The following is a 25,458-nucleotide window of genomic DNA, read 5'->3' on the forward strand; positions in this document are numbered from 1 at the left end:
CTAGCTGCCAATGAATGGAGGAAATACATTTAGAAGTTTAGAAGGGAATGGTGCAGTATCAAACTTACCCAGCTCTGGGTCGCTCCCTTGTTGTCTTTCCAAACTCATTAAGAAACAGTAGATGGCTCCATTGAACAGCATAGTGGACTGTGTTGAATGTGATATGGTCACGGTGAAACAAATGGACAACCTTTGGTCAAAGGGTTTGTTTTTAACTAAGTACGTCATTCAAACATTACTAAAACATGCTTTAGAGAAGAGCCCAATCCACACAGGTACAGGCTCTTATTATTGATCCCCTGACTCAGACAGTGCTATCACCCGCACCCATTTACTTTACCTCCATTGGTAAATACATTAAAGTCGTAAATAGGCAAATTCCTCTGACTTGGAAGATATTCTTTTATTGTTAAGACTTTGTACTGTTAGATAGCAGCAGAACAGACTCCTGGGAATTTCCAGTGCAGTGAGCCACACGGTCATTTCATAATGGAACAAAGCTGCACATTCTACAGTGTTCGGTAATGAAGGAAAACCCACTGAAGAAAAGTAAGTCATTTTCAATTCATTGTTTAGTATTTCAATCAAAGCCTGCTATCTGTGTTATAAAAAGCCTTATGTGTACAGGGTACTGTCTTAAGCCATCAAAACTGGTGAATGCAGTCATTCTTGTGTGACGGAATTCTCGACTGAATTACGAACTTACACTAACCATACTGTCACCTGAGACTCAAACGTCTGTACGCTGTAGAGCCATCAAGTGACAACTTTAATGTGATTGCAATGCTTACCTCAAAGTCACATCAATCAGATTGATATTTGTTTGATAATGTTAATAAAATACTGTAGCTGACTTCAGATGAAAACTTTAATCTTTTTTCTGACTTTGACATGCTTATGCGAGAGAGACAAAAGTAAAAAGTAACAGTATTGCTGGAAATAGGCTGAGTTTTAGTTTTTTTTTGTTTTAACAGTGATTAAGGAACTGAATCTAGTTACAAGCCATTACGCTCTTGTAACACCCTTTGTGTCAAGGAGTGTGATGTGCCCTGGAACACAGTTTTGAATCAACTGTATTTCACACTAAAATTTGAACAAGAAAGGACAAGCTTTTCAAAGAGAAGCCATACATTTCTGAGATCACTATTCAAGTCTCACAATAATCACAAACAATTCATTGCACATTTAAAATCCCATCATGCTTTTTAAATAACTAAATGGTACATCATCTATCCAGGTTGGTTTGTGTGCTTGCTTTGTATTTTTAAATATGTAAAATATTAGATGTCCTATCATTTATCTGGTACATGTGGTGCAACCTGTACATGTGTCAACATTCACAAATATTTAGAAGTCGCTATACCCCAATTGAAATAGTTTTTAGCTATCTTATTGGAGTGTCCAGTATACTAGGCAAAAGCATATATAGAAGTATTGAACAAGAAAAATACAATATGACATACACGCATACATACAATGAAAGAGAAGCTATTATGATCTAATTCAACAAAGTGAAAGTGAATCCACAATGTGAATAGGGAAAGTTGACAGAAACCCCAAGGTCACTGTGATCAAGGTGGAAGTTGATAGCACAGACAGATGGAAGAGATGCTACTCAAAAATGAAAGAACAGATAAACTTTTATGATCCGTTAATAAAATAGAATGTTTACCGTACAGCAGATACGACATTCACTTGTTTTACTAGCAGACGGAATTTGGATTTTTGGCTAAATTCTATTTGGATTTAATACATTTTTGTGCAGTACACATTACACTGCCATCAAAGTACAATTTCAGCCTTCTATTACAGTGCATCTTGACTGAAACTGGGAGATGCAGCTTGTATATAGTAAAGAATACGTATTGCATATACTGTACCACATTCAGTTGCGTCACTACATCAACAGTAATTGAAAAAAATATGGCACAACTCCTGTCACTTTTAACTCAAGAGTGCAATGTGCGTGACTGTTATGAATCCTTTTTCTTTTTCCAATTGATGTACCCATCTAGCCACACTTAAAACTTAAAAAGGTCCTTGAATCACATTAGTGAATTAAATGCATTATGAATCAGCCATCAATCGTTTTGCTGTACACTGTAAAATATGTGTACGTTTAAATTAACTGAATGGTTCAGTCTGCAGTCACGACCTGAGCAGAGGCACAGGCCGTTGACATGAGCAAAGGCATATAGTTTTATAATACTGTAGTATTGACACTTTGTAGGAAGGTTAATTATCATATATAAGTAGCACCATGTGAAAAAAGATAACCCTCTTTTTAATACATTTATTTTCTTCTTGAGTGCAAGTCCAGTCATATCCAGATGATTCATTTATGCAAACTGGACTACCAACCCATCAGCTTTCTTATAAAGTGCTGAAGGCATTAGCCGAAACCTTTGACAACTAGATAGCATCAGCCTTTTTTGCTGGACGACGTGAATATAGAATGGTGAAATCATGTGGATTTTAATCAATAGTACAGAAATTATTGGTACTGTGTATGTTAAATGAGCTTTTTCTTGATGAGAACTCTTAGCATCTTTAGTGAAAGTCATTGTTGCAGAAATATTTGTCTGATTTTAACTGTAGTTTCTGAAGTATATCTATAAATAACCGAGACACACAGAGGTTGGTTCCACAGAAGCAATACCACTGAGCTGTTCTGTGTAATTGAATTGGAAAGCCCTTTTCACCTCCACTTCCCTTTACTGCCAGGTGCTTAAATATTGCACACACACACGCACACACACACACACACACACACATGCACGCACACACACACACGCGCACACACACACACACACACACACGCACAGACACACATATATAAAACTGCTTAATACATATATAAATACAATTGTAAGTATGTATACTGTATTTAATAGCCAAGTAGAAAAATAACTGCAGAATGAATACCCTAGGATAGCTAATTTAAAATGTCTGATGATCTCATCCCCCAGGTCTGGTAGCCTAGTTAAGATGTAATGGCATTAAAAAGATAACTACCATACCTGTTGCTGTGAAATGCTTGGGATGTGGGGGTGGGGGGGTTGGGTTTCCAATTTAAACTGTGTTGTGTTGTCTTGCAAGAGTTCAACCTGGAAGCAGACACAAATGAAAATGTCTCTGGCACTCCGAGCTTTTTGCTTTTTGAACCTGCTGGTCTCAATCAGAGGTGCCACCAGACTCTATTTCTTGGGAATTCGGGAAATTGAGTGGGATTACATCCCGACTGGCAGGAATGAAATAACAGGACAAAACTTCACAGAGGACGAGTAAGTAGAATATGCCAAGGGTGTGCTCAGTTAACCTGTAGGAGTATGTCACCATTAGTCTAACTGCATTGACCATTCATTCGTACTTTCACGTTTACTTCCAGTCCAGTTATTTCCATGTGTGACAGTATAGCATTTGGATAGTCCGGTGACAGCAGAGGACATTCATTCTTTTGAAGATAATGTCAGTTATTATACGTATTCCTTCTGGTGGGGGTTGCATCACATCTTAACTACAGCTCCTTCTCATTACCTCCCCGGTGACCTTAACATGCACAATTATAATAGGAGATGTGCTGTTACAAAAGTACTACCAGCACACAGCGTGAGGTGAAGCTGCCTCCAAATGACTGCAGTTGCCCCGCTGAAAGAACTGATTATTACTGTAGCTTGGATTTATCAGTGATCCCTTTCCAATTGCAAGCTGCTATCCGCCGGAGGTCTCAAAGCATTTCCAATTCTGGTTGTGAGCATGAAAACATTTTGATAAGGGGGAAAGTGCTAAATTCAATAGGCAACTGCGTGGAGAATCAATTCAAGATTGTTTTATTGAAATTCAAAATGAGAGTAATTAGTCACACATTGCTCTATAGAGCACAGAGTGAATGAATGTTCTCTAAAGACTAGAATACAAAGTGCTACATGTGGCACAACATCCTGGACTCAGGGTTCTGTAAAGAGCGTTCTAATTCATCTCAATAATAGAACCAGCACTCGAATTCCCCTTGTACACAGGGTACAAGTATTTAACTACCAGGCTTTCTAAAAATGCAATGTTTACTCAAATGCGTCCTCTTTTTTATTTTACAGGGAAGCTGCTAATTTCCTCTCCGGAGGTGCAGATAGGATAGGCAGAGTTTATAAGAAAGCAGTGTATAAACAATACTCTGACTCCACGTACAGCACTGAAGTGACCCAACCAACTTGGCTCGGGTTCCTGGGCCCGTTGATCAGAGCTGAAGTGGGGGATGAGATCATCATTCACCTGAAAAACTTTGCCTTGCGGCCCTACTCCATCCATCCGCATGGCGTCTTCTACAAGAAGGACTCTGAAGGCAAGCCCTGAAACTCTGGAGAGATCACAGTCCTTGTTCCGTTTTTGCATATTGTTACTATTGCTGTCTTAAGTCTTTTCATTTACTTTAATATTACTTTACACAAGGAGTGTCCAAAGTTTGGCTTTCCACTTTTGGTCTTTGTTCCAACCCAGTTTCAAATTGAACCAATTGAACCTCCATGCAGACCCTGAAGTTCATGATCTCATTTTACCTGTTAAACCTGGAGTGGAATCATGACCCTCTAGGACCGTGATTGGACACCCTTATTTTACATATTTATAACATTTTTTACTGCCCTTTTCCCCCTAAATGTTATTTGGAGAAGTAGGTAATAAAAATACTTTTCCAGTTTGAGCTGAGTTTCAGAAGGTTTAATTTCTAGTTCAGGTAGGATATTGTTCTGAGAAAAAACAGCCGAAGTGCACAAGCCTGCTCTGAACTGATTATAGTTATTATAGGAATCACCAGACCTGTAGTTCTTCAAATAATGACTACATTTATCCTGGTAACAATGGAGGGGGTTCAGCTAGATTGTTAGCCCATGATCGTTTTAGTAATTCTCAGCAAGGTATTTCTGAAAAATCAGGACTTGGTGAAGGACATTTCCTTCCCCCTACTTTGGTTGTGTTTCCTCAGAGCGGTGCATTTTGCAGTAGAAGTTCAGTTTAACATTAAACCTTTGCTCCTCTTCGTCCAGGTGCTCTGTACCCAGACCTGATGTCTGGCAGTGCTAAGCTGGATGATGCCGTTCCTCCGGGCGGGTCCCACAAATACACCTGGAATGTGAACGTGGACCACGCCCCAACGACTGACGATCCGAGCTGTCTGACATGGGCCTACCACTCCCATGTGGACGCACCCCGAGACATCGCATCCGGCCTGATCGGGGCTCTGCTCACCTGCAAGCCAGGTCAGATCTGAACCCAGGAGTTTACTGTAACTGCGCCTCTGCAGTGTGATTGACTACAGTGTTAAATCCTTCGGTTTATAGGATGACAGTTTAGCATGTATTACAAATATACTACTACGACTACCACTACTGCTACTACTACTACTACTACTAATAATAATAATAATAATAATAATGATAATAATGATAATATTGTGTGTGTTTTTAAGGCATCTTAGATGGTGTGTCTTTAACTCGTTCCGATGTGGACAAGGATTTCCTGTTGATGTTTATGAACGTTGATGAGAACCTGAGCTGGTACCTTGAGGAGAACATTCAGAGGTTCTGCAGCGATCCCGGGACCGTGGACCGAGATGACGAGGCGTTCAGAGACAGCAACATCATGCACTGTAGGGTGTAATCATTTAAAGGAGGGCTAACCGAGGCTGTGAAATCCATATCCATAACACCAGCAATGCCAATGACTCTGGAAGATCTCTTGGGTCTTAGCTTGCATTTTGCACTTGATGAAAGCACTCTAGATGCGTTTCTGCAGCTCCCTGGTTTCCAGTCTCTTTTTGTGTTCTGGTTCAAATTTCAATGGTCAAGCTGCAATCAAATCATGTGACCAGGATACAGCTCTAGTATTTTAGTATTTGCATAGCCTGCAAATTAAGATAGAAAAGGTTTACCAAAATAAATATAAAGGGTTGGGGCACAGGCAGTAATAATGTTAATACAGCTGATAAGGTAGGAAATTGGATTGTAAAGCATTGGTTAGCACTCATTTTAGAATACAATAATAAGCTAACGATAATAATGATATCGGATGGTATTTAAAATGTTTGTTTAATGCAGCTATCAACGGCTTCATGTATGGAAATCTACCCGGCTTGGAGATGTGTGCAGGAAACTCAATATCGTGGCATTTATTGGGGATGGGAAGCGAGACAGACGTCCACACGGCCTTCTTTCATGGACAGGCACTGACTGTGAGACACCAGCGCACAGATGTGGTCAGTCTATTTCCAGCCACTTTTGTGACTGCCGAGATGGTGCCCAGGAACATTGGGAAATGGCTTTTGAGCTGCAATGAACACCTGCCAGGTAAAGAAAGTTCTTTTATTTCTCTTGTGTTGTTAATGCCGATCAATAAAAAATGTATAGTATGGATTTTACGAACAGTTATCTTTGGAGTGCAGGTGGCGTGCAGAGATAATTACCAAGCCCAGTATAAAACTAGAGTGCTTTCTGAGGAGAAATCAAGGCTAGTCTTCAAATCTAACAGTGCGTCTTATTTGAAAAGACACTTTATAGACACACACGCAGACACGCATCCATGCACACAAAAAAGATAACATGCTGTCTCTCTCTCTCTAATGAAAATGACTGCCTAAGAGAGATCCTAGTCAATCCAAATTCAGACGCAGCACAGGGGCAGCTTATAGTTGTAAGATATGTTATTTTTAAGAAGCACATGAAATTGCAGGTGACAATTAGGAACCCCGAAGGAGCAGGTTAGCAATGCACTGATTGATGAAACAGAGGGAATAGTTAATCTGTGAGATTAAAACCAGATCCCCGATGGGAATCATTTCCCAAGCATTCAAAACATTACGGAATCTTCTTTTGTTTTCCAAGCTGATCAGCATGGCGAATCAGGCCATAATTAGCATTTTGTCTGATAATGTCACCTGCTACATGAGATTAATTTTAGTATCTTGCAGCTTTCCTAATTAAGTACAGCTGGGTGTTGTTGATATATTTCCTTGATAAATGGTCAGTATTGCAGAGTAGGCAACCATGTCTTTCCGGTGTTTGAAGTTGTCATGCTCCGAAACATGTAATTAAATGCCACCATGGTTGGCAATTTAATTGCACGGCTCTAATTTAGAGGTTTAAGGTTTTTAAAAACATGAAAGAGCTTTCTTCTCTGTGACTGTCAGATCCCACTAGCTAGATACAGCTGATAAAATGTGTTTTTGCCATCACCGTGATTGCTTGTTGATAAACAATTTATATAGATAAGGAAGTAAGGCTACATTAAAAACATAACACACATTTTTCAGTATATTCTATGTATTTTCATAGATTTTAGAATGGGAAAAAAGATAGCACTCATAGTCTGTGTATTGTTTCAGATCCAACACAGTGTAATTTTCTTGGCTGTCATTGCTCTTGTCGTTTGTCTAAAAGCAACACATATACTGGTGCAAATTCAAACTGAAGAAGGCATGTCACTGAACTACTGCCCTTATTACCAATATAACGCAGGTGCAATAATATTGTCAGTGCCAGTCCTCGCAGTCTCCCCTGGGACTGCACGTCTGCTCTCTCTCTCTCTCTGCTGTTTCTTAATGAAAGTTACTTTGAAAGATGTGAGGTTTTTCTAGTGAGACCAGCTGCTATCAACTGTGTTGTTTTTGCCTTGTTTTTTTGCAGCTGGTTTAGGAGCCCTGTTTAATGTGAAGAAGTGTACCAAGATGTCTTCAGTTAATCATTTAACGGAGAAAGTTCGAAAATACTTCATCGCTGCCCAGCAAGTGCTGTGGAATTATGGGTCTTCGAGGACCGAGAAAGATGTTGGGCAGGCTTTGGAAATGGATCATAGGTAAACGGTCCTCCGAGACAGTGAAGCACAAATCAGGGCGCTCCACATATGGTCACTGCAGCAGTGTAGTGACCGCGGAACGTTCTGATAGGTCAGTGGTGCCCAATCTGACACAGTAGTACCTTGATACTGATTTGCTACCATGGTACAATTCAGTGTATTCATTCACACCACTATGATACCTAGGAATGCCAAGATACCAATGGCTTGTAGCACTGTAAATGTCCTTGTTTTAATGGCCCTTTGTACATAGCACTGGCATTGTGGTGTCACAGCATTGCAATCGACATTGATTTGCTTAGTTTATCATTGTCTTTATTCAAATCCAACCAAAATTAATTGACTCATAGCAGGTTCAGTTTACTACTTTAGAACTGGACTGGAGTGGATTGCAATGTCCAGAGCTGTGCAACACTAAGATAGATAATAAAATTGTAAGTTAAAAATTTAAATTATTTATGGTCTTATTTAATGATTTCAAGGATGGCGGTACTTAGGTCTGCCATTGCTTAAATTGAGCCTATAATGTGTAAATACTGGAGATAATGTACAAGGACTATAATAATATTTAAATAAATGAAATTATATATATATAAATGATTTTGCAGCTATTCTGTTCGTGGTGAGGACAGACTCGGAGGGGTATATTGGAAAGCGAAGTATGTGGAATATACCGATGAAAGATTTGACACTGAAAAACTCAGGAGCACTTCTGAAGAGCACCTGGGGATACTTGGTAAAGTCTATTCCACACAGTATTCCTCAGCTTTGTCTCAGGAGCACATTTACTCTTCATCACTCATTAAGAGTCAGGCGTAGGGCAGACTGCAGGTCAGGCGTAGGGCAGACTGCAGGTCAGGCGTAGGGCAGACTGCAGGTCAGGCGTAGGGCAGACTGCAGGTCAGGCGTAGGGCAGACTGCAGGTCAGGCGTAGGGCAGACTGCAGGTCAGGCGTAGGGCAGACTGCAGGTCAGGCGTAGGGCAGACTGCAGGTCAGGCGTAGGGCAGACTGCAGGTCAGGCGTAGGGCAGACTGCAGGTCAGGCGTAGGGCAGACTGCAGGTCAGGCGTAGGGCAGACTGCAGGTCAGGCGTAGGGCAGACTGCAGGTCAGGCGTAGGGCAGACTGCAGGTCAGGCATAGGGCAGACTGCAGGTTCACGCAGAAGGCACTAATGAAGCAAAAAATATAGAATTATGGGATTAGAGACTTTGCACTGTCATATTGTTTTAATGTCTTCTATTTTCTGTTTTACTTATAGAATTCTCCAGTCCTGGGCAATAACTTGCTTTTGTGCTATGTGTGCTAAACAGAGCCCATTATTGTACTCAGAAATATACTTTCTGCAGGGTAAGACCTACCAACCCAACCAAACTAAAATCAAATATCAACAACTCTTCCCTCGCTGCAGGCCCAGTGATAAAGGCGGAAGTCGGGGATACGATCTTGGTCACTTTCTTAAACAGAGCGTCCCGAGCTTACAGTATCCAGCCACATGGTGTCATTTACAAGAAAGACTTTGAAGGAACCCGGTACAATGATGGTATGTGCTTGCAATATATATATATATATAGATATATACTATATTTCCCATCATCCTCCTGATCACTGGTAAATCCATCTTAGTTACATATGTGGGCAGGAGGATGATGGGAAATGTAGTTCTGAGAGGTCCATGCGGGTACATGGGAAGCCATCTTGAGGCAAGGAATGCAATTTAAAAGTTTTAAAAAGTGGTCAAAATGTAAAAAAATTATTAAAACAATAGAAACACCTTAAGTAAACAGTCACAGCAATACATGGGAACATGTAACAGAATAAAATAAAAAGGTCCTAAAATATCAAAATATCACCAGTAATCCCTAATGGATGAAAGAGACGTGCATTAGGCTTTGTACTAAGGAACAGTGGTATACTGTAAATGCAAGACTCAGAAGTGTTAACATATACAGGGCAAATTGTTTTTAGGGGTTTCGGGAGACGGGGAGTCTGTGGAACCTCTTCGGAAGTTCACTTACGAATGGACTGTGCCTGAGTATGCGGGACCGACCCCTAGCGACCCGCCTTGTTTGACCCGGATGTACTTCTCAGCAGTGGATCCCGTCAGAGATACAAACTCAGGCCTGGTAGGGCCGCTGCTCATCTGCAAAGCTGGCACTCTGACAAGAGGGAACCACCAGGTAGCACATGGATAGCTCTCGTTTCAGATTAAAAACCAGAGATAAACTAAGCAAATCAATTTCAGTTACAGTGCTGTGGCACCACAATGCCAGTGCTATGTACAAAGGGCAGTTAAAGCAAGGTAAAGTAAGGACGTTTACAGAGCTACAAGCCATTGGTAGAATGGTATGTTTCATACCAATGGTATCATAATGGTGTACAGGACTACACTAGTACCAGTATTAACTTGTATCTAGGGTTACACACAGAATCAACTGTATGATACTAATGCACTACAACAATCAACACCCTTAGATGTAGTTAGAATCCCCAGTGAAAGAATATCCCGCAGGGGTTTTGCAAACCATGAATGTTCCGCTCTGGTTTTTTAAGACACCTTGGGCTATATTAAAAAAATAAATGGTAGTACTTTTCCGGCCATTGAAAAAAATGACTGGGCACTATTTAACATGTGATTTATAAAACTACTGCCTGGTTATTTTACTGGCCAGTAATGGTTTTAGATGTGATTTACCGTCACGGATTTATACCGAGAGATTGTATCTAACCAATTGTCAGAGATATGCAAATGAGCTGGGTCCCCTACTTAAGACGTCAATGGCGTACACCGTCTTTTTACACCGTCCTGTGACCCATGGGGAAGCCCATGTACTCCCAAAGTAATCTCTAACAGAGAGGAGGCTCGTGGGAACTGGAGACCCCACGCACTACAAGCGAGCGTGTTAACCAGTGTGCAAAAGAGCCGGGCACATCTGCATTCGTGGTTTTAGAGCTTTAACCTCATCTCATCTCATCTTATCTCATCTCACAGACAGGGGGCACAGTCCGTAACGGTATCACACAACACTGCTGTACACTTACTGTGGTGTACCATGCTTTACCATGCAGTTCCTGTGCTTTGACAGGATTGCAATTGAATTTTATGCTACCGGTATTGCTTTACTACACTTTGCTAGGGATTAAACTTGCACAGGGAATGTCTGTCAAAATATAGTTTTATTTGTTTGGAAAGTATACTATACCATTCCAGTGTGAAATCCGCTGTGGTGTTTTGCTACCTAAGAATCCCGATTCCACGAATCTGTATCTCCTTTTTCACACCAGAAAGAAGTAGACAATGAGTTTTTCCTGCTGTTCACAAAGTTTGATGAGAATCTAAGCTGGTATCTGAGACAGAGCCTGAAGCACGCCTCCATGAACGTCTACGACATCAATTTCGAAGACGCTGGGTTCAAGGAATCCAACGTCATGAACAGTAAGTCACATGCTTCACATTCACCTAACCCTAACCCTAACCTTAACTTTAACCCTAATCTTAACCCAAACCCAAACCATAGCCTTTCTTACATGAACTGATAGGAAACACTTATTTTTACAGCGGCTCTTTAATTGCATGTGCAATCCGTGTAGATGAATGGTAGTTTAGTTTTTTTCCCCAGTAATTTCAGATTCAGCCCAAATGATTGCCTCGTGAGTGATAATCAGTCCATGCCCTTGTTGATTGATTGCCCTTGTTGATTGCAGCGATCAATGGCTTCTCTTACAACACCCTGCCGGGGCTGCAGATGTGCCGGGGGAGCAACGTGTCGTGGCAGCTGCTGGGCCTGGGCAGTCAGGAGGATATCCATGCCATGGTGTTCCAGGGGAACACCCTCCAGCTCCATGGCAGACACAGAGACTCGCTCACGCTGCTGCCTCACACCTCCGCATCGGCTCTGATGCAGCCAGACAGCATTGGTAAGGGCAATAAGTTACAGACAGCGTTCAAATGGGTTGAGACAAGGCTGGTTGTTTATACTATAGTATTCATAGCAGCTTCATAGTAGCAAGTAAACGATGGCATGGATCCCACTTCTTTGGGTCATCAACTGATGAATAAAGCTAGACTGTTAAAACATTGTCATCTTTTGTTAATGGCTTGTTATGATATATTATTTTAACCCTGTGTTCAATTAGAAGAGTTTGATGATTAGAGCCTGATATTTAAAAAAATAACCCTGTGTGCGTGTGTGTGTGTGTGTGTGTGTGTGCATGTGTGTATCTGCATATATTCTGCAAAGCCATTACAATCTGTTCTAGGACAAGACGTTGACATGCAATAGCTTGTCTAAATGTACTATTACATTTCTTTTAAGTTGTATGACAGTCTAATCCAGAGCCATCATGGCCTGCTGGGTTCCTGGAACAGACAAGAACTGCTTGTGCCTCTCAAGCACCTCTTTTGTGTTTGTTTTGCTATTGTCTGGATAATGAGCTCCTGTTCAGGCAACTCTGAGAGATGGAGTGCTCAGCACATTTCCGTCATCTGTCTAGAGAACTCACTGGCACAGTTTGTCTACCACTCAGTATCATTTAAGAATGCTCCTTTTCAACAGGCAATGTACTTCAGCAAGGACTTGGTAATGACCATTTCTATTGTAATAATGTCCTACACTGCTTTCAGAAAACATACAATATTTTCCGTAATTTGAACACGAATAATGGTAAGAATAGTGAGGTTATCTAAATTATAAAAGGCTGCAGAACTGTCAGTATAGTGGCCCATTTGATTTTAACATTACAATAATAATCTAACTGAATTAAATAATGATCAATTTTAATGATCCATTGAACTTAAACTAAAATGGCATTATACAGACATCACTAATGGTAAACACAATTACAGGTATATATATATATATATATATATATATATATATATATATATATATATATATATAAACACACACACACAAGAACTGAGAATTCAATTGACTTTCTCTGTGTGATGGATTCCTATTAGGTACCATGAGGAGTGACCACTCACCCGAGGAATTCCTTCTCTCTGTTCCCAGGCAGTTTTGGGATCATCTGTCAAACGAGTGGAATGAAGCAGGAGTACCAGGTTTTCGAGTGTAACAAAGACGAAGCCCCTTCACTGCCGCACTACAGGGTGCAGCCGACGTATTACCTGGCAGCTGAGGAGATGGAATGGGATTACTCTCCGGACCGGGTCTGGGAGCTGGAGAAAATGAACAGCTCTGCACAGGACAGGTGATGCACTGCCGCTTGATTTAGACATGCCTGCTTTTAATTAGGCATGATAAGGGATGCGCGTGTCTTCTTTAATGTTTCATTTGAGTCTTATTTCAATATTTGGCAGTATGTGTATGAACCCACAGTCGAGATCAAATAACTGATCAAGGGCCCTAGAGAAATGCATAATAAAAAGAGTAAAAATAACACATAATAATAGCATTGTTGTGACTCTGGGGCCTCTTGTTTGATTTACTTGAGCAGAGAATACTTTACCAGCTAAGAAGTCTCATATAATCTGGGTTGCTAAGGACAGGACTGAAATACAAACTTATTACTGGCAGCTAAGCAACGGGTTAAGCAAAGCGTGCTTATTGTTTTATTAGTTGCCTGTTTTATAGCTTTGTAATGAATCCATAAAACTATTACTTCTATGAACGGAAAATGTTTCTGTAGTCGCTGAACCTTAATAGACTTACCCTGGAGTGAAAGCATGCCATCCAAACTTTTTCAGTTGAACTGTTGTCAAAGATTGTGATTTTGTTGTTGTTTTAATGTTCTGGTCACAATCAATTACTTGATTGTTGGGATATTGTGTAATTCCATCCACAGTTACGGACACGTCTTTGTTGGCAAAGAGGAGGGTCTGATTGGGTCAAAGTACCAGAAAGTTGTGTACAGAGAATATACAGACGGGACCTTTACAACACGCAGAGCGCGCACAGCTGAGGAGGAGCATCTGGGGATACTGGGTATATCTCTACCTTGTAAACTTACTGGAAACGAAGCTGACAGTGTGGTCCAGTGGTTAAAGTTCAGGGCATGTAACCAGAAGGTCCCTGGTTCAAATCCCACCTCTGCCACTGCTGACTCACTGTGTGACCCTGAGCAAGTCACTTAACCTCCTTGCACTCCATCCTGCGGATGAGGTGTTAAATCAATGTCCATATAATGCCTAGTTCACAGCCTACCTCTGTAAAGCGCTTTGTGATGGTGGTCTGCTATGAAAGGCGCTATATAAAAATAAAGATATTATTATTATTATTGCTATCTTCTACCACAGTAGACATGAGGCAGTCTGCAAAGCTAATTATCAAAAAAGAAATGAGTCTTATCCCACTGCATTTATTAGACTACTGTATATTGAGCTTTGAATTTCAGCCCCCACAACTGTGTATTTAAAAGTGACCCTGTATCTTTATATATATATATATATATATATATATATTTGTGTCTATCTGCACTGTGCTTAAACACTAATCTTCCGTTACAGGTCCCCTGATCCGGGCTGAGGTCGGAGATATTATTTTGATAGTTTTTAAAAATAAAGCCTCCCGCAAGTACTCTCTACATGCACATGGTGCCCAGGAGACCAACGGAGGCAATATCCCTGCTGCTGAACCAGGTACGCAGAGCAGAGCTCCACTCCCTTCTCAACAGGAATGGTTAGAACCTTCCTTCTGTATTTGAATGAGGCACCTAACACATTCTTTTCACTTCAGGTTGCAGGTCTCAGTAACAGATATACAATGATAAGTGCTGAATCGGTAACAATAATTCACTGTTTCAGTGCCGTTAAGTTCAACAGTGTGAGTTGTTTGTGCCACTTAAAGCATTTCTTCTTAAATGCTACTTGTTCGATAATGCGATTCACTTGATTGTTCATTTGGTAATTGGATTAGATTTTTGCTCTTTTGTTACACTTAGCTCAAACAGTTAAAAAGTGTCTCTCATATTGTGGGAATGTTGTCATGAGTTCCTCGGAGTTTGAGTTTGAATTGCACGGATATCTGTGTCTGTTGTAAGTGAAGATAGTAGCGAGGACTGTTAGCTGTAAAACATGAACGTGGCATTAGAAAAATAAAAATGCAAAAAACAAAGGAATGTGAACCAGGAATGGACAGTAAAGTCATTGATTGTTTTGCCAAACCTAAAACAGATGACGACCTAAATATCATTGCCAGTGGTCGGTTTTCAAGAAGTATTCAGGCAATATTTAAGTAGGCTGTAACCTTGTTCGAATGGTTAAACAACATAAATGCAAAAGCTATATGAAATGTGAAATGCTAAACTGAAATTGCAAGCCCTTTTCTAAGTGTTACATTTGAAATGTGTAATAATATAATTAACTAATTGTTGACATGAGTGTTGCATAATAAAATGGTATTCAGTTTTCTGTTGAATGGTTCTGACTGTGGTTTTGCTGACAAATCAAAAATATATCTGCTCTTCACTCCCCTTCTCTTCAAAGCCACACAGCTACTTTTAGTTTGAAGATTATTAGAGTTAATCAATCAAAAGGTCAAAGGGTGACATCGCAGACATGTTTTAAAAGCTGACAAAGCACAGTGGGAGTTGAAAAACGCCATTGATTTAATGCAGGAGTGTGCACCACTGTCTGGAACTTCACAGGAAGAAAGTTGCACGTTAGTTAATATACAATTCAATCTGAGTTGTACACGGGCACAGTGATAACACACCTCTTATTTGCACTTCCGATCCACTCAGTTGGTTTAAGCTCCCAATTAATTTCTACCTGGAGCAATTAAGATCATTAACTGAAGACAAAGTTGTTCTCATAACAGAAGGCAGTTCTAACACAAATGTGCAAATTCTCCTGCATGAACATTTAGTTCATTAGCATGTTTGCAAAGTATATTCTCTATGCTGTTGAGATTTCTGGATGAATTCCATTAATAACCCAGTAATATAACATGCATGTCCATATATATTTTGCATTGGTAACTGTTAAGTCTGTTGTTACTCTGAGCAGGAGAGATTATTACATACAGATGGAACATCCCAGAGAGGTCTGGACCCGGCCCGGCGGACTCTGCTTGTAACGCATGGGCCTATTACTCCATGGTAGACCCAGTAAAGGTAATTGCTTAGTTATTGGATTTTCCCATTCGGCTGGAGTTTTACAAAAACCATAAAATAAAGTTTACAGCAAAGTGGTAAACTTTTTAAATTAAACTTTTAACTTTGCCCTACAAAAAAACACAATTCAACAAAAACACCTTTCCACACTTGAGTTGAATACTCTGAAACCATCCTCAGAAAGATGAGTCGAACTGTTTATTGCAGGTTTTGAACCCATAGGGCCAGATGCATGGCAAAGTCTATCAAGTTCATCTGGCTAAACCTTATAAAAGTTAACCATATTTTTGCACTTTATTTTTGCAGTTTTACCATAGTTTACCCTGGTTTGCCATGCATATTAATATGCTTTACCATACCCCACTATTTTTTTACAATGCTTCCCTATGCTGTATCAGACATTGCTATGCTTTTACTATTGGAATCTTGTATATGGGAAGATCTGTAGCATAGAGGACCAGTTTAAATGACCTGACTGCACCTGGTCTCTGATACTGCAGTTCACCTGGTCTCTGATACTGCAGTTCACCTGGTCTCTGATACTGCAGTTCACCTGGTCTCTGATACTGCAGTTCACCTGGTCTCTGATACTGCAGTTCACCTGGTCTCTGATACTGCAGTTCACCTCACCTCTGGGGCTTACAAACACATTTCTCCTCTTTGTATTTCTAGAGATGTTGATGTTGTGCATTACAAACACTTCAAATCAGATCCCAAGCCTTTAAGATGAAAGGCTAATGCATGAACCATCAGGAGTATTTAATATTTTATAATAAAGCCTTGCAATCAGATAGCTGTGGCACCAGCTGTGTGTAGAATGAATGCATTCTTTCTGAATTAAAAATATTTTTGGCCAAGCCATACTGTAACCTTGGCAACTGTAAGTGCATGCATACAGATGATAAATAGGTTAAAAAAAAAAAAACCCAAAACCCCGCTGTGCCTCTGCAAATAGCTTAAGAATAAGATTTGTGTAAACTAGCCTATATATTTGCAATACAATATGCATCTCTGTATAGCATACACCCTGTCTTAAACGCACATTACTGAACTGTCTTGGGCTACCTTGTATAACACTTACTTTGTATAACACTCTTGTTATAACATGCATCTTATGTAAAAACACACCTCATGTATGCAGCTATATAAAAAGAAAACCAGCACCCGAGTAGACTGTGAACCTTGTATATAAAGTGTGAACTGTGTACAAAATGCATGTACTTTGTAAAATAGTATATGCTATAGTTTTTTCAATGGCTGGATGTACTCAATACGTGTTGGGTAAAAACATGAAGTTAATATGAGGTTTACACAGTACTCAAGCTGAGTAGCTGGTGATGTACTGGGTTCATCCACTACTGTTGCACAGACCAGACCACAGTTTTAACTTCATCTTCTTCATCTTTTGTTAGGATTTGCACAGCGGCTTGATTGGTCCTTTAATCACATGTCGAAAGGGTACCCTTAATGCTGAAAGAACCAGGAAAGACGTCGACAGAGAATTCAGCCTCCTCTTTTTAATTTTTGATGAGAATCAGTCCTGGTACCTTGAGAACAATATAAAAATATACAACAAAAAAGAAATCAGTGAAATCAATCAACAAAATGAAAGGTTTCGTGAAAGCAATAAAATGCATGGTAAGTTGATGCACCTCCTCTCACATCGAAATGTAATAATAATAATAATAATAATAATAATAATAATAATAATAATAATAATAATAATAATAATAGAACTTCAGTTTCGAAACAGCAGACAGGTGGTGTTTCCAGTCTAGATGCTATTGTGAATTGATTACAATGCTTGATTGAAATGACAATTTTAAACCAGGATGCACGGACAGTCTGGGTACGACATGTTTCATTTTGATGTAAATAAGTCCACTCGAAAAACAAGCCATGTGTCTGAGACATCTCCAATATACAGAGCAGACAAAGGAGTTATTACTGTGCTGCATGAGTGAACACGCACAGCTGGAATAGGGACCCCTGTATTAATACGACACAGAATGTTTCAGTTAGGCAGTTCACACAAGTGGCTTTGATACGTTGGCATTTTAACAGAATGCATGCCATACTTTGAGACCAATGCTTGTGGTATTAATATTGCTTATGAGTATACTGTATGTCGCTGTGATTTAGATTAAAGCCAGACTTTTTTAGCAATGCCTGATTGCCTGCAAACTCTTAAATTATTCTATCATTTTTTTTTTCTTAACTTTGGCTGATTGGATCAGGCAGTGCTGATAACACTTCACTGCGTCAGAACAACACAACTCTTCGTTGTATTAATAGAGCAATCATTCTATAATTATTTTTTAAAATAGAATCTGTTCAGGTAAAATTTTTGTCTTTCAGCAATAAATGGGAAAATTTATGGTAATTTACACGGACTTGCAATGTATGAGGGAGAACGGGTAGACTGGTATCTCCTAGGAATGGGACAAGAGATTGACATGCACACAGTCCACTTTCATGCTGAGAGCTTTACATATATGGTGAGTGACTTTTTATTTATGGCTGTTCTGGCTTAAAGAGCAGATTCTTGTTGTTTTTCTGATTAGGGTTACGAGTTTCCGGGAGGATCAGCCAAGGGCAATTCTAGAAGTGTCATGTATCTGTATTGTGTGAGCATAGCATACGCAGCCTCGTGGGGACAAGGGTTTACAGAGCCTGCCTATTTTGATAATGTCTGTGTCTGCATGACTCAAAGTGCATTTGTATTGCAAATATTGTGTAAGAATCTCAGGACGTCAAAAGGATATACACAACATCACTCTGCCCCTATTGTATCTATAGTGTATTCCGTATCGGTAGGGCTGCACAATGCTAGGTGTTGTGTCAGCAGCAAAGACTAGGATGTTTCCCAGTGCTGCTTGTTTCTCATGTCGTGTTATTATCCTCAAACACTTCAGGATGGGACACCCCACCGGGCAGATGTGTTTGATTTGTTCCCGGCCACCTTCCAGACGATCGAGATGACCGTCAGCAACCCGGGCACCTGGCTGCTTCACTGCCATGTGACCGATCACATCCACGCAGGCATGGAGACCACGTACACTGTGCACCCCAAGAGAGGCAAGGAACCCTAGGAGTCTATATATATATATCTATCTATATATATATATATATATACAGTGCAGCATATTCAATAACACCAAAACTTGAATTAAATTGGAGGAAAATACAGTATCTTGAAACTTCTATATCTATCTATGTATCTATCTACCTGTTCTGCCTGTTCTGTGTGGTGCATGCTGGGAGAGGGGAGTGAGTGAGGTGGAGGGGATTGGTAAGTGTTTTGTTTTTCTTTCTTTATATATGTGTTTGTTATTTTCTATATAAATAGTTTGTTTGTTAAGTAATTTAGAAAACATTTGTAAACGTTTGCGGCCACTATGGCGCAGGGTTTTTTTTTTTCTCCTTGAAAGATTGACTCGTAAGCATGGAGTCAAAATAATTACAGAAGGCTTTGTTCCCATAGAGAAGTGCATGTTAGCAATTGGGAAAGTAGTTGGGTATGAAAATATAAAGTCAGCGTCTAGAATGAATGGATTGGTTGTGGCTTTTTTAAGTAAGACTGATCTAGTACATAAAATAGCAGAGAATGAAATTATTCTGGATGACTCTTGTTGCTGTTTCGCCATTAGTGGTGTCAGTAAGAAAAATAATGAATTCAAAACATGCCACCTTTTCTAAAGAATGATCTAATTGTGAAAGAGTTATTCCGACACAGGCAGATTGTGTCGGCTCCAAAAAGAATCCCATTAGGATTTAAATCTCCACTATTGCAACATGTAGTCTCCTTTAGGAGACAGTTGTTTATGGTTTAAAACAAATATTGTTCTAAAATTTAAAGTAGATGGCACTGATTTTGCGATTTTTGCTACTTCAGACACTATGAAATGTTTCAATTGTGGGATTGATGGGCATTTAGTTAAAAACTCATTCCCTTTAAATGCAGCAAATAAACCTACAAATGTGTTTATTGTGAAGCTTAAAATAACTGGGGAAAAAATCAATGATCTTGTAATTTTGACTAAGAGTTCACATGTTTATTTTATTCCAGAGCTTGTGATTGACACATTCAGCATTTCAGGTAATTGTATTTGATTTTATTCTACAATTGAATGCTAATAATTGTCAGCAAAAACAACACCTGAAAAGCCTGTGATTCTGAAAGAAAATAATGTTAACACCGGCTCTGAAAACAGAAGAATTTCTAAAATGGTTGGGGCACAGGAACTGGTTGAACATCTCTTAAAGGAGTGCTTTCCAGGGTTTTAAAATCCATTTACTTTGGCATCAGCAGCATTATAACCGATCCTAACCTTGGCTTGTGCTGATGATCTTTTCAAGTACAACAAGAAAAAATAAATCTGTTTCTACTTAGTACAGTATCACTTCCTGTGGGATAGGTCTGATTGCAGGCCGTGAACCTCAGCTACAGAACAGGAAGTGGTTTCATACCAGGAAGCAGCAGCAACAACTGGACTATAATCTGTGATGTTGTCTTTGAAATATCTGCAAATTCCAAATTAAAAGGATATAATACAAGCAAAGAAGAAGAGAGAGGGTGACCAGTGATAATATTGCCAGTGCTGACGAGCCAAGATGTGATTTTAAAACCTTGGTTTACACTTTTAATAAAGGGCTAAAATTGAACTAATGTCTTTTTTTTCATAATGGATGAAATGACACGACCTGTAACCCACAATCATTCCCCCTTCAGTTGCAGACCCAGGGCAGGGGGAGATCTCGCTGTTTGGGATGATCTTGTCAAACGATGAAGCAGAGCACGCGCTGACCGGCACGTTGGTTGGAGGCATTATTCTTCTTCTCATCTCCCTAGTCCTTGTGGGAGTACTGGCTATCGTCTCAAGAAAGAAGAAGCGAAAGAGGAGCTACCTTGTACCCCATTCCTTACTCCTGTCGTAGTGAAATTAAATAACCAATGTTGATACAGTACATTTTATATTTTTATTGAAATCTAAACAGATGGTAAAATCAAAGGACTTGAATTTTCCAGCATTTGTTACAGGCACTCTCTGGAGTTCCATCTGCTGAAGCCAGCGAGCGCTGATTGATTCCCCAGATGCACGAAGGACTGAGAACAAGATGTCAGTACTGTCTTGATATCTTTTTTCAGTTCGTTCGTGTCTGCATCCTCATATTTATGGGAATTCATCCTTTCTGCCTCGGGCAATGTTAGGTCGATGCGAGCTGCTGTGTGATGGTCTGATTTATTGCGTCCCAGTTGTTCTGTTGGCATGATGTTAATCTCGCAGCACAGATGTAGCATGTAACATCTTTCTATTGTTTGAACAATGAGACGGAGTACAGACTGGAAATCACTCTCCCTAGCCACTGTTACCGGCTCTTTAATTTTTTATTCTTGATGTGTTTTTTTTGTTTTTTTTCCTAATGGATTTTACCAATACCAAGTCCTACAGTACAGTACCTTAGTCGATTTGAATCAGGTTTTAAAGCAAACACTCACACACAAAAACACGCCCACACAAATACTCACACACAAACACACGCCCACACAAACACACATCCACACAAACACTCATGGTCTTTACTCTCCAGGGTGGATAATACGTGAAGAATTTTGTGCTGTGTTCATTAAATTACTGCATGCTTTCATTACGTTTGAACACTGAATATAATAGAGAAAATGTCCTCCATGTCTGATTCAAACAGTTCAGTGGTGCCGTGTATAGGATTTAATTAGGTAGCAGTTAACAGCAGTGTTACCTATCTGAAGGGGCACACCTCTGTCATCTCATTGTCTTCCAATCAATGCCTGATCACTGTGCGACCCAGTCCAGGAGAATCTCAGTAAGCCCATGCTTCGATTTGCTTATTGATATAATATCAACCAAAACCTACCACTGACTGACAAGACATGTAGGGAGCATGGCAAAGAACACAGAACAATACTAAAAGTCTGTTAAAGGTTTTATACAGTGAATGGCCTGCTGTTCTACCGACCTGCTGCAAGGTTTTTTGTTGCTACAGTAGAGAGGACAATCATGCCTGATGAATATTAGGTCACATACAGTAATATGATATCACTCTATAAGGAAATGTCTTTTCAGACTTGCTTTCCTGCTCAATAACAGTATTGTGTGGGAATAATAAGCGCTTATGAAGTGTGAGTAGAATACATCGGTCCAGATGCGGTTTTATATGAAGGGGAGCTTCACAAATGACAGATGTAGGTCAATCCAACATATTCATAAGTAGGAAAAACTTTACCTTTGTAGATTATTACGGGATTCAGGCTTGAACTAATTGGAAAGCACTGACCCTGAACTGCGTGACTGGAATTTGTAATAACATTGTATGTTCTAGTTCTTCCTTCTACAGAACGCATGATAAAAATAGGAATGGATTTTCAATCAAAGACTGATAGCATCAGTTCCTTTTTGAAATCCGATTTGTGCCCAACCGTATCAATTAGGTTAATAGGAAACACAGCCTGTAGCACTTTGGTGCTGTTTCTGCCCTTTTAAGAATATTTTATCTCTCATTAAAGTCTACAAAATATATTTTCTATGTCCCTTCCTTTCAATTAAATGTGTTTTCCCAGTCACTCTTAATGGCACATCTGATTACTGTAGTGTTGCACTTAGTGCTGTGATGTAAATGATAAAAGCAACATGTTTATTTGAAGAGTTCAGTAATGCTTTCATATTTTATTTCTTGTTAGCTGGAAAGAGGCTTCAACTGTCATGTTCCTTATAGTTTTTACATGATCATTTATTATTGGGTGTCTGTGGTTAATGGATGAATTCATTCAAAACTATTTTTTCTATTTATTTATTCATTCTTAAAGCAGGAATAAACCCATTGAGACAGATGCCTCGGTTACAAGTGTGTCCTGGCAAGATGACCAGAAACAGACAGCAGTAATTTCACATCACTAAAAAACACTCTAAAAAACCCCAATATCAATCAATCTGAGATCAGAAACATTTACACTTCAATAATTCATGGAACCGACTCATTAAAATCCATGTAATCTGAGTCGTTGTTCTACTTTTAACTGACACTATTGTGTTATTTATCTGATGCAACTAGTCCCAACCGGCTGTGTGATTACAGAGTCAGCTGGTCACTTTGCACTGACGATCAGGAAAAAATAAATTGCATAAAGAGCCAGGCAGCTGAGCACTGTAGCATTATCTTCATCACGGGGATGGGCTGAGAATGGGTTAGAGACAGCAGTGCTGCAAAATCACAAGGTCACACAAAATTGATGCCACCTCCCTAGAGAAGCCGAGTGTCTGTGTGGAAATGCCTTGTAGTCACGTCATTGTAATATTATCACAAAGAGGGAAGTCAAAGTATGTGTTACGAAGGCAAATAGAATTTCTTTATTAGATGATACAAAGCTTTATATTAGTTCTGTGTAATTATTCCTTGTTAATAAATATCCAAGCCCTTAATAAAACATTTAAAGATGTGTATACAGTAAAGGGATTTGTTCCTCCGCTACAGCAGCAGCAGATATATCCAAGTGAATTAATCACCGCTCTGAATGAAAAACACATATTTGGGTTGAAATCACTTAGAAAAAAAACCAACAAAACTTTCATTTGATTTTTAAAGATTGCATGCTGGGTGATAAGTATGATTTTTTACCAAATCTAATAAAAAAGGAGCAAAACTCATTATCTTGTAATTAAACTGTTAGATTCCCCCTTGCGTAATGTAATCAGTATTGCAGCAGCCCCCAGAGAACAGGAAGTCTCGTGGTATCATTGTTAAAGCGTGACTGACGCACACTGAGCTGCTCTGGTTTCCTCAATACCAGGCTTAGAATTTAACAATTTCAAAACTGCGTGCTTACTGGCAACACTTCACTTTAGGATCCCATCACATTCGGTACCTCAGAGGAGAGTAAAAAAACCCTCTTGAAGGTTTGCTTATACACGTACGTCTCTGTCTAGCTGTCTGCAAATTGAGCAGACTTCCCACAGTAGCATGCATCCATTCTAATCGGAACAAATTCGATGTAAACCCCTGAGATAGACTGTAATAAACTTAACACAGTCCCAAGAAAATATGCAGTGATGTTGCAGGCTTTGCCATGCATTTGCTATGCTTATATCATGTGTTTCACATTCCTTACCAAAGTTAACCATGTTTTTTTCACATTGCTTTATCATACATCATAATTCGTGATGGGAAGTGTTTCAAGTTATTGGCATGTGGTATACACCTGGTATTCCCACTGGCATCACTTTGCCAGGTTGATCTAAGGAAAACAGGGTAATATTCAGACTTAATTGCAGCTGAATTTTAAGTTGCTGGCAATATGGCTTCGGGATCATTGTTTTCCGAAGTAAAAGGTACTGTATTAGGATGAGAGGGTGAGAGTTAAAGATCCTGAACTGTCGAGTGTCATATGGTCCCCCTAATCCCGGCCAACTGGGCTTGTTGATTTAAAAAGGTCACGCACCATAATGTGCCCATTTTCTTTCTTTTCCCAGTGCTATCCTGTCACAGGTTGACATCATTATAACATGAAGTTGTGTCTTGCCACAACAAATGCAATTAGTCTTGAGTCTTGTATGTGACACACTCTTCTGAACCATAAAGATATAGGATGTCTAAATAAGGACAGAGCCCCTGCTCTTCATTCCTTCAGAACTCCATTGCAGAGCTTTTAAAAGAGAGACATCTCACAAAATGTAGAAAAAAATAGTAAAGATGTAAAAAAGCACGTAACCATACAGTGAATTAAATGTATGTATTCGGCTACTTTTTTTTTTTTTTTTTCATTAACCAGTGGACTAAATTGCCTGCTGTGTATTTAATCCACATCAGCCCTAGTCCAATCAAAAAGCCAATAATGGGGTTTGATGCCCAACAAAGATGGCAATTTAATCTTATTGATTTTGCTCAAGTTTGCAAGGGATCAGCCAGTGAAGGGGTGGAGGTCTGGTTCTGTAAACCATCTAGACTAAGTACTGCTCCCTTTGAGTTCTTGCTGGATAATCACAATGCTAGGCTGTGAGGGATGTCTTAATTAACCTTTGGTGACTTGAGAAAGACGCCAAACAAAAGGCCTTGGTGAATTGTTTGACAAACAAACACATACAGAATGAAGCAGGCCCCTAGTCATTTATTTCCACATTTAAAACATGATAGATTGATATTTGCATGTGATTGGAACATTAAACTCTCCATTGACAAGGTGAACAAGGCAGACGTCTGCCATGAAAAACGATTGCACTGCTATGAAACGAAGGCTGCAATGACTGTAATTACACTGAAATATCTGCCTTTGCGCCCTCCCTCTTAACAATATTAAACAAAGAAGCAAAACACGGCTCTCTGTTGAATGGAATTGACGAGTCTGTGGTCCCTAAAGAGTCCTTTACACACCACTGCTGTAAAAACATTGTCTCTGTAATAATGGTGCTTCATTGATTAACCCTACTGACGAAACATTTAAGTGATGTACAGTAAGTGTGTATCTGTCATGCACAATAAATAAAGCTACCAATTTGAAACTTGTTATTGAA

At 39.6% G+C, this 25,458-nt stretch overlaps 1 protein-coding gene across 1 annotated transcript; it reads left to right on the forward strand.

Moving 5' to 3' along the window:
* The first annotated feature begins 419 nt into the window (after nucleotides 1-419).
* On the forward strand, nucleotides 420-25,458 carry LOC117412459 (hephaestin-like). The gene is made up of 21 exons (XM_059001387.1): nucleotides 420-549; nucleotides 3,100-3,284; nucleotides 4,095-4,339; nucleotides 5,040-5,252; nucleotides 5,462-5,641; nucleotides 6,090-6,338; nucleotides 7,674-7,842; nucleotides 8,451-8,578; nucleotides 9,252-9,383; nucleotides 9,809-10,020; nucleotides 11,126-11,276; nucleotides 11,546-11,758; nucleotides 12,856-13,054; nucleotides 13,649-13,788; nucleotides 14,310-14,441; nucleotides 15,810-15,916; nucleotides 17,329-17,554; nucleotides 18,275-18,414; nucleotides 18,832-18,994; nucleotides 19,986-20,015; nucleotides 20,649-25,458. Exons 2-21 carry the CDS (start codon nucleotides 3,124-3,126, stop codon nucleotides 20,852-20,854), a joined length of 3,396 nt encoding a protein of 1,131 aa, XP_058857370.1. The 5' UTR covers nucleotides 420-549; nucleotides 3,100-3,123; the 3' UTR covers nucleotides 20,855-25,458.

This window comes from Acipenser ruthenus, chromosome 26 (genome assembly GCF_902713425.1).
Source record: "Acipenser ruthenus chromosome 26, fAciRut3.2 maternal haplotype, whole genome shotgun sequence".
In the NCBI taxonomy this organism is placed as follows: Eukaryota; Metazoa; Chordata; class Actinopteri; order Acipenseriformes; family Acipenseridae; genus Acipenser; species Acipenser ruthenus.